We start from the raw sequence: 9,869 nt of genomic DNA, 5'->3' as shown, positions 1-9,869 counted from the left end.
TTTTTGGGTTTAATACCTCTTTACTTTCTCTTCCAGCTTGATAAATTAGGGTAATTGGCTCCCACTACTAAATAATAATAATATAGCCTAGTGAATTAAACCTTATAGTCTCATTTAAAGTTTACAGATGCCCTTGGTCTCTATCTGAACATTTGTTAATATTTTACTAAGAGTAAAGGGTATTTTGGGTGGCACAGTGGTCTAGTGGTTAGCACTCTTGCCTAGCAATAAAAAGGGTCACTGGTTCAAATCCCAACCACAACACTACCTGCCTGGAGTTTGCATGTTCTCCCTGTGCCTGTGTGGGTTTCCTCACACAATCCAAAGACATATGTTGGTAGGTTAATTGGCTTCTGTCTAAATTGGCCCTAGTATATGGTTTCCTCCCACACTCCAAAGACAATGCTGGTAGGTTAATTGGCTTCTGTCTAAACTGGCCCTAGTATATGAATGTGAGTTAGGGACCTTAGATTGTAAGCTCCTTGAGGGTAGGGACTGATGTGAATGTACAATGTATATGTAAAGCGCTGAATTGACAGTGCTTTACATATACTTAAAATTATTATAATAATAATAATTTTGCAAAGACTAAAGTTCCTCAGCAGCCTTTATTGCAAAGACACAGGACTGAAAGAAAGATATCACCGCTCTAGAAAGGTCAATCAGGAACAGACATCTCCTCCATGCTGGAAATAACAGGTGGCGGCAATGCTTATAATGAAGTAGAGAGAAAAAGTCCTGGACAGCCGCACTCAAAATAATGAATTACCTTTATTGAATGATGACCATAAAAGATACATGCCACAGCAGAAAATAGCAGGAAATCTGATGCATTTCACACTGTAGTCAGTGCTTAATCATAGCTAAGCTAAACAAAAATGGCAAAGCTCATTATCTACAGTGCGCTGGTCACTGGTTCTAGCCGTGGAATTGGCCTGGAGCTAGTGAAGACTTTTCTCAACAAACGGAATCCACCAGAAGATGTCTTTGCAGCGTGTCGGAATCCAGAAACAGCTCAGGAACTCAAGTCATTGACCTCCAAACACTGAAACCTTGTGATTGTCAAGATGGATGTAACAGACAAAGCCAGCATTGAAGATGCTTACAGTGTGGTAAAGGAGATCCTGAAAGGACATGGACTGAACTTGCTGATCAATAATGCTGGTATTGCCATCTTCCACCCAGTGGATGAAACTATAGCAGAGGACATGACGAGAGTGTATAAAACTAATACAATAGGACCAATGCTGGTTACTCAGGCATTTGCTCCCTTGCTGAAGAAAGCCACACAAGAAAATCCTAATAAAGTAATGAGCTGTAGCAAGGCCACTGTGATCAACATATCCAGTGATTTAGGGTATATAGATAAGGTTCCACTAAAATTGTGTCCAGATGTTCTTAAAGAATACCGCTGCAGCAAGGCTGCGCTGAATATGTTAACACGATGTCAGGCTGAGGCCTACAAAACCGATGGGATTATTTCTGTGACTTTCGCTCCTGGCTGGGTCCAAACCGACATGGGTGGTGCAAAGGCTCCATTGAAGCTGCATGAGAGTGTGGGGGAGATGATGGAAGTGTTTGACACCCTGACAGAAAAACACAATGGAATGTTCCTGGGCTATAAGGGACTGACTGTGCCATGGTGAGCTGGAGATGACTCCTCAGAAACAACATTGAGTATTTCTCCTACGAGATAGAAGTTACATACATTGTAAAATGTGCCTGTTAGTGTCAATAGGAAATGTATGATCTGTTCAGATTCATGTAATTCTGAATGTGGATCTCAGCTATTTCAGAGGCCTCTTTGTGGTATTATTATATATTTTTTAAAGGCTGAAACTGCAGCAGGTCCATAATATTCTGAATGTCACACCACTTCCTCAAACTTAACCGCTTGCTGACCGCCTCACATACATTTACGTCAGCAGAAGGGCTTGTACAGGCAAAATCACGTTCCTGTACGTTGCCCTTTAAGAGGCGGCCAGCGGGTGTGCGCGCGCGGCCAGCTCCGTGAGTCGGGTCGCGGGCCGCCTCACGGAGAGGACGAACGGGGAGATACTGTTGTAAACAGCATCTCCCCGTTCTGCCTAGTGACAATGTCACTTGATCTCTGCTCCCTGTCATCAGACGTCACACTCACAGCCCATCCCCCTGACAGTTAGTAATCCCTAGTACTGATTTAACCCCTCCCCGACCCCTAGTGGTTAACCCCTTCACTGCCAGTGTCATTTACACAGGAATCAATGCATTTTTATAGCACTGATTGCTGTATAAATGACAATGGTCCCAAAAATGTGTCAAAAATGTCCGATGTGTCCGCCATAATGTTGCAGTCACGATAAAAATCGCTGATCGCCGCCATTTAAAAAAAAAAAAAATTTAATAACAATGCCAAAAAACTATCCCCTATTTTGTAAACGCTATAACTTTTGCGCAAACCGATCAATAATCGCTTATTGCGATTTTTTTTTTACCAAAAATATGTAGAAGAATACGTATCGGCCTAAACTGAGGAAAAACATTTTTTTTTATATATTTTTGGGGGATATTTATTATAGCAAAAAGTAAAAAATAATGCGTTTTTTTCAAAATTGTCGCTCTATTTTTGTTTAGAGCGCAAAAAATAAAAACCGCAGAGGTGATCAAATACCACCAAAAGAAAGCTCTATTTGTGGGAAAAAAAGGACGTCAATTTTGTTTGGGTGCAACGTCGCACGACCGCGCAATTGTCAGACGCAGTGCCGAATCGCAAAAAGTGCTCTGGTCAGGAAGGGGGTAAATTCTGAAGTGGTTAATCTATCTAAAACCGAATGTATAATATTTCCTCCCCTATGTGCCCCTTCCCCTGATCTCTCTGTCAAAATCGATGGCACAATTATAAGCCCATCCCCACATGCCAAGGTCCTAGGTATAGTCATGGACTCTGAACTCTCCTTTAAGCCCCACATCCAATCACTGTTCAAATCTTGCCGCCTCAACCTCCGCAACATCTCCAAAATACGCCCCTTTCTAACCACTGACACAACAAAGCTCTTAATTCACTCCCTGGTCATCTCTTGCCTCGACTACTGCAACTCCCTCCTCATTGGTTTACCTCTACATAGACTATCCCCCTTCAATTCATCATGAATGCTGCTGCCAGACTCATCCACCTTACCAATTGCTCTGTGTCTTCTACTCCTCTCTGTCAATCCCTCCACTGGCTTCCGCTCACCCACCAAATGAAATTCAAAATACTAACAACTACCTTCAAAGCCATCCACAACTTAGCCCCCAGCTACATCACTAGCCTTTCTAAATACCAACCTATTCGTTCTCTTCGTTCCTCTCAAGACTGTTCTCTCCTGTTCTCTAGCTCCCTCATCACCTCCTCCCATGCTGGCCTCCAGGACTTTTCCAGAGCCTCTCCATTCCTATGGAACGCATTACCCCAATCTGTCTGATTATCTCCTACTCTATTAGCTTTTAGACGATCCCTGAAAACCCTTCTCTTTAGAGAAGCCTATCCTACCCACACCTAACAACTGTATTTTAATTTGCTCCATCAGCTCATCCTCCACAGTTATTACCCTTTGTTCCACTTGACCCTCCCTTCTCGATTGTAAGCTCTAACGAGCAGGGCCCTCTGATCCCTCCTGTATTAATTTGTACTGTAACTGTACTGTCTGCCCCAATGTTGTAAAGCACTGGCAAACAGTTGGCGTTATATAAATCCTGTATAATAATAATACTAATAATAATAGACAAAAATAAACCACAAAAGTCTTTAAAATTAGATAAATATGTGTTCTGTCACTTTTATGATGATCTACACAGGAACTCAATAAAGGTAAGGGAATACCAGACCCAGATCAGGTTTGGGTGGGCTGAATTTGTATTTTAGAGAACATTTTACTTGGTTTCTGTTTATTTGTAGAGTTGTCACTGGTGAATGATGTTTGGTTGTTGGGGGCTAGTTGGTGGTAGATGCTGGTTGGTGATGGTTCTTGGCTGGTGGTGCGTACTAGATGGAGGTGGATGCTGGTTGCTGGTAGATGATAGGTGGTTTGAATGCTGATTGGTGGTTGATGGTGGTTTTTGTTGGATGATGGTTGGCAGTGAGCACTGTTTTGTGATGGATGCTGGTTAGTGGTAGATACTAGTTAGTGCTAGATTCTGGTTTGTAATGGATGTTGGTTGGTGGGGGATTCTGGTGTGTGATGGATGCTTGGTGGTGGTGATGATGGTTGGTGGCAGTTGCAGGTTTATGATGTATGCTGCTAGGTGATGGATTCTTGTAGGTGGTGGGTGTTGGTTGGTGGTAGATGGTGATTTTTGATGGGTGCTTGCTGATGAGAGTTCATAACAACCAAAAAGTGTAACGCTGTCCCCTTCAAAAACTAACATGTGAATAGTGGTGGAAACCCTCTATGTGAATGTGAATCACCAAAATGCTGTATCCACCTTATGCTGCTGACACCTTAAAGTAAATATAAACCCTCACATATACCCAGTGAAGTGAATAGCCTCAGTTGATATACAGGGATGAAACAAATCTCCGTACATAAGTTTTACATGTATACCTGCTGTCTTCAGCTTTATATACTGTTTAGAAAGTTCAGATCGTGTTAAGAGATTTTCTCTTCCTGTTCAACACTGCAGTGAAGCCTGGGCATACAGCCAAGACAGCTGATAGGAGGAAAGGCACACACCCCCTCTCCTCATAGGTAGAGACTTTCAGATCTGTTCATTGAATAGTTCAGGGCTCTGCTAATCTATTTATAGCATCCTCCCCAACACAAAACTCTGGCTGCGTTTATCACATGTGACTGAGAATTTGTCAAAAGTTATCAGGCTGATAACAGAAGAACAGAGCAGGAGGCAGCTAGGGACATATTGCTTTAAAGAGAGATAGAAAAACCACTGCAGATATATGTGCCCAGCTCAAATTTCATGAATCGTGTTTACATCCACTTTAACCGCTTGCCGACCAGTGCACGACGATATACGTCAGCACAATAGCACAGCTGCGAAAATGGGCTTACAGGTAAGTACCCTTTAAGAAGCGGCATCGTGGGCACACGCGCGCCCGCCGAGTGCTCCGTGACCATGCCCATGGGACGCACGGATTCGATGTCCGCCGGTGTCCCGAGATCGTGTCACGGAGCGACAGAACGGGGAGATGTAAACAAGGCATTTCCTCGTTCTGCCTAGTGACAAGACAGAGATCTACTGCTCCCTGTCATCGGGAGCAGTGATCACTGTCATGTCCTAGGTAGCCCATCCCCCCACAGTTAGAATCACTCCCTAGGACACACTTAACCCCTTGATCGCCTCCTAGTGTTTAACCCCTTCCCTGCCAGTGTCATTTACACAGTAATCAGTGCATTTTTATAGCACTGATCGCTGTATAATTGACAATGGTCCCAAAATAGTGTCCGATGTGTCCGGCATATTGCGCAGTCATGATAAAAATAGCATATCCCCGCCATGTGATATATAGCACATAAACAAATACATATATTTAAATATTGTGCATAAAAGAACACCCAAAGGGGTGCGCACAGGGTGTGCCAGGTGTGCCTGGGCACACCCTAATCGCCTTGTGTGGTGCATATTCCCCCCTGTTTAGACCACTGATATTTCATCCCAAAAAAAAATGTTACAAAATAAAATAATTTAAAAAATAATCTAATAAAACTACTGACACTGTCCACTGCCCTACTGACACCATCAGTACATATACACATGCATATGTATTTGAGCTTTGGGGTGCACACCCTAATGCAAGAGGCTGCGCACACCTATGAGAACACCATAAAACTGCAACATGCCCTATGTGCAATATGAAATACATTTAGTGCATGTGATGCCACGTGCACACGAGCGGACTTTACGGCAGACTTGGTCCGGCAGACCAGACTCCATCGGATAATTTAATCGTGTGTGGGCTCCAGCGGACTTTTTTTCCCCAAAAGTTCGACGGACCTAGAAATAAAACATGTTTCAAATCTTTCCGATGGACTCGAGTCCGGTCGAAAGGTCCGCTCGTCTGTATGCTAGTCCGACGGACAAAAACCCGACGCTAGGGCAGCTATTGGCTACTGGCTGTGAACTTCCTTATTTTAGTCCGGTAGTACGCCATCACGTACAAATCCATCGGACTTTAGTTGATCGTGTGTAGGCAAGTCCGTTCATTCGAAAGTCCGTCGTAAAGTCCATCGAAAAGTCCACCGGACCTAGTCTATCGAAACGTCCGCCCGTGTGTACGCGGCATGATAACAAACAGCACTTCAAAACAATTTCTTATATATATATATATACTGTATATAGCATATAGTGGATGATGGTGAGAACCTCCATTGTGTGAATATGAAGTCAATACAAAAAATGTCTCTCCAACTTTAAACTAACTCTAAAGCCTCATACACGTGATCGGATTTTCCAACAGGAATTGTGTGATGACAGGCTGTTGGCGGAAAATCCGACCGTTTGTATGCTCCATTGGACAATTATTGTCGGATTTTTCGCAGACAAATGTTGGATAGCAGGTTTTAAAATTGTGCTGTGGACAAATGTCTGTTGTTGGATTTTCCGATCGTGTGTACACAAGTCCGTCGGACAAAAGTTCAAAGTACAAACACGCATGCTCTGAAGCAAGGACGAGCAAGAAGCAGTCGGTCTTGTAAACTAGCATTCGTAATGGAGAATTAACATTCGTGACGTGGCAAATTATGAAATCTCGAAATGCAGCGCACAATTCTCTTCTTCTTTAATGGGATAATAATGAAGCTGCTTTGCTGGTGATACTAATGGGGTTATTGCAAACACATTTTCAAAGGGTTTTTTTTTCTAGTGATATCAAGAATAATATTATTATGCCTTTTTTTTTTTGGCCAAGTTACCACAACACCATTATCCCGTAGTTTTTAAGATCAAAGATACAACTATGTTGGTGTCCCTTGTCAATTTTACATTGTATTTTTTTAAATGTAACTGCCTACTCCCAAACTCATTTGAAATAAAACACATAGCCAAGTATTATTCTCCACAATTTTTTTATTGTGCATTAAAAAAAAGAAAACAAATAAAATTAGACATGCTATCTGCCAATAGAACTTAACCAAAAAGTGCATTATATGCATCCAAAAATATAGAAAATATAACAAATCAAATCATTATTATTCATCCAAAAAATTAAAAGCCCCATGCATGTGTCCTGCTTCTTAATATAGGGGGTCAACAATGCTAAGAATTGGTGAAAGCAGGGGTCCGTCATCTGCAGATAATTCTGAAAATCATCTGGATTATTCTCCTGGAGCTCCCGCAGCAAAGGCATATGACATAATTGGTCACGATTAATAAAGCAACCAATTTTTGGTCCAAGAAATACTCATCCTCCTGTTCCTGGACTGGACTTGGGTCAAAGCAATAACTCCAAGGCCAATAATAAATAACATTTTATCTCCTCCGATTCCACAACATGGCTGGTTGACGAACGGCCGTTCAGAAACTAACTGAAAAGCACGAAAGGAAAAGCGCAAAATGAAAAGCACGAATCAACACTCACCAAACTTCTACTAACACAAAATTAGCAGAAGGAGCCCAAAGGGTGGCGCAAAAGAGCTGAAAAACTACGTAGTACGTTACTACGTTCGTGTTTGTTGGCCGACAATTCCTTGATGTTTGTATGCAAGACAAGTTCCTGGCCAGTGCCCTTCGGACAAAAGTCTGAAGTTTTGTCTGTGGAAAATCCGATCGTGTGTACAAGGCTTAACTCTCCAACTCTGTGTAATGAAAAACAGCCCATTTAAAATGTGCTGCTCATACGAATACGTATCCAATAACGCTGTACCATGTAAAATATCCATCACCAGCAATCCTATGCACTCACCTCCATGTTAGACCTCAGAGGGTCACTGCAAGCCTTCCTCACCCTGGGGGCAAATCCACTGTTATAGGATATTGTCTGCTTCACCAGCTGCTTGTTCTTCAATAAGATGGATCCTCAAGCAAACAAGGCTCAAATAGAATCAACAAAGGCCATCATCGTGTTTCATCATATTAAAAGATTCAAATTTTATTAAAAAACAAAAATTACACTCACATGGAACAGTGGACTTTAAGCTGTGCTTGGCTTGTAGGTATACAATATGGTGTCCCCTTAAGAAAAATCAGGAAACCAGCATCACCTTCCAACCATGCATTCCAACCTCACTTTCTGTTTGGCATTGACATTCCAGTGCCAAATGCAGTTTTCTCTTTCTGTAGGACAGTAACAGACCAACAGGGCAGGATAGATCCAGATGAATAGCCAAAGCCGTATACAAGAAACAAAACTACTTCCTTAGAAAAAAAGACACAGCCGCTCACCTTCTTTGATCCCTGAAGGAGAAGGTTTTTTCTATGGACGGAGTTTTGTCTCCTGTATACAGCTTTGTATATTGATCTGGATCTATCCTGCCCTGTCGGTCTGTTACTATCATAGGGAAAGAGAAAACTTCATCTGGCACTCAGAAATTTGTGTATTTAGGTCATACAGCTTTTATCAAGCCACACACTGTTTTCTGATATGGTGTCCCTTTAGTGAGGCCATTGTTCCTTTCCCTTGGCCATCTATTGATGCAGGGTTCAGTTAAGGGGTATATCCTCTCTATGACATACTGATACTTGGCTAAGACCATTCAGAGGTTTTGGTATTCCCTTGGAGTGGTGCTTGCATTTGGGTGATACTGTACACAAGGTTTACAATAAGCTCCTGAGGAAGCCATGTTTATGGCAAAACATGTAGAGCTGAAAATCCTTTGTACCACAATCATATGAATTTTCATATGTTGATTTTAACATTTTTAATGTTTAGTTAATAAAATGTTGTAAATTTTGATTTTGTTTCAAGTTGAGTAATTTTTCCCCTCAAAACTCCCACTTTCACCCTTTTTTGGTAATGTCTTTATTATGGGGAGGTGGTGTATTCTAATAAGACCCCCATCTTTGGATAAAAATGTATTGTTCCTATAAAAATGTATTGCTTCTTCTCAAACTCTGCTGGGTAAACTTGCTGTACTGGCATTCCAAGATGACAATTTCCAACATATTCTAAACCAGGCAGGCAGTATCAACCAGGCAGTAAAACTCCAGAAATATGATATTAAACCATGTTGCCTTCCAACATATTCTGCTTTGTGCCTGAAGGGCACACATCACCCTTCTTCAGAGACAGCCTCTATGGAACAGTCTATAAATGTCTGACCTTAAGATATGTTGTGCTTCCAAACATGTGCCGCTTTGCCCCTGAGTGACACACCACCACCATTCTTCCGCAACAGCTTTCAAGACACCCTTCTGTGTCTTCTCCTTTTTGATATCTTCACGATGGGGTAGACTACGGACAAGGGGTGTCCATTCACTCACCATTCACCAACACACACTCAGAGCCACATATCAACCAGCTTTTAGATACAGAACCTCAATGAGGGCCTTACTCAACCATATTACTAACCTAATACAAGAACGTCCCAAACTATAATAGCACACAAATCAACATGTTACCATAATATATACATATATATGCGACCCATCAAATTAAGCATCCCAGTCCCAACTTCCTATAACCCTTTATTGTGAATATAGGTCTGGATTAGGCAGGTTTGTTTAATATGGCCTTTTTCAATTTTGGCATGTCAGAAATATTTCAGGACTCTTTATTGGCAGCAAAGCCTCTAACTTGTACAAAGAGACCTTACCGTCAATTCGTCCCTCAACTTGCATAGATAAATGCGAGACCTTCTTATATAAACATCAGGTCCAACAACACATACCAACCTGAACCAATGATGAAACTGCAGCAGTAATAGAGCTGCACAATTCTGGCTAAAATGAGAATCACAATT

The 9,869-nt window shown here is 41.8% G+C and overlaps 1 protein-coding gene across 1 annotated transcript; it reads left to right on the top strand.

The window, feature by feature from the left end:
- Positions 1 to 474: 474 nt before the first annotated feature.
- LOC141107293 (C-signal-like) lies at positions 475 to 3,368 on the top strand. The gene has a single exon (XM_073597983.1). It carries the CDS (start codon positions 1,068 to 1,070, stop codon positions 1,644 to 1,646), a length of 579 nt encoding a protein of 192 aa, XP_073454084.1. The 5' UTR covers positions 475 to 1,067; the 3' UTR covers positions 1,647 to 3,368.
- Positions 3,369 to 9,869: the final 6,501 nt, after the last annotated feature.

Source organism: Aquarana catesbeiana, linkage group LG09 (assembly GCF_042186555.1).
Source record: "Aquarana catesbeiana isolate 2022-GZ linkage group LG09, ASM4218655v1, whole genome shotgun sequence".
NCBI classification, from domain to species: Eukaryota; Metazoa; Chordata; class Amphibia; order Anura; family Ranidae; genus Aquarana; species Aquarana catesbeiana.
Note: the sequence above shows the minus strand (reverse complement) of the source record. Positions and strands in the feature narration are given on the sequence as shown.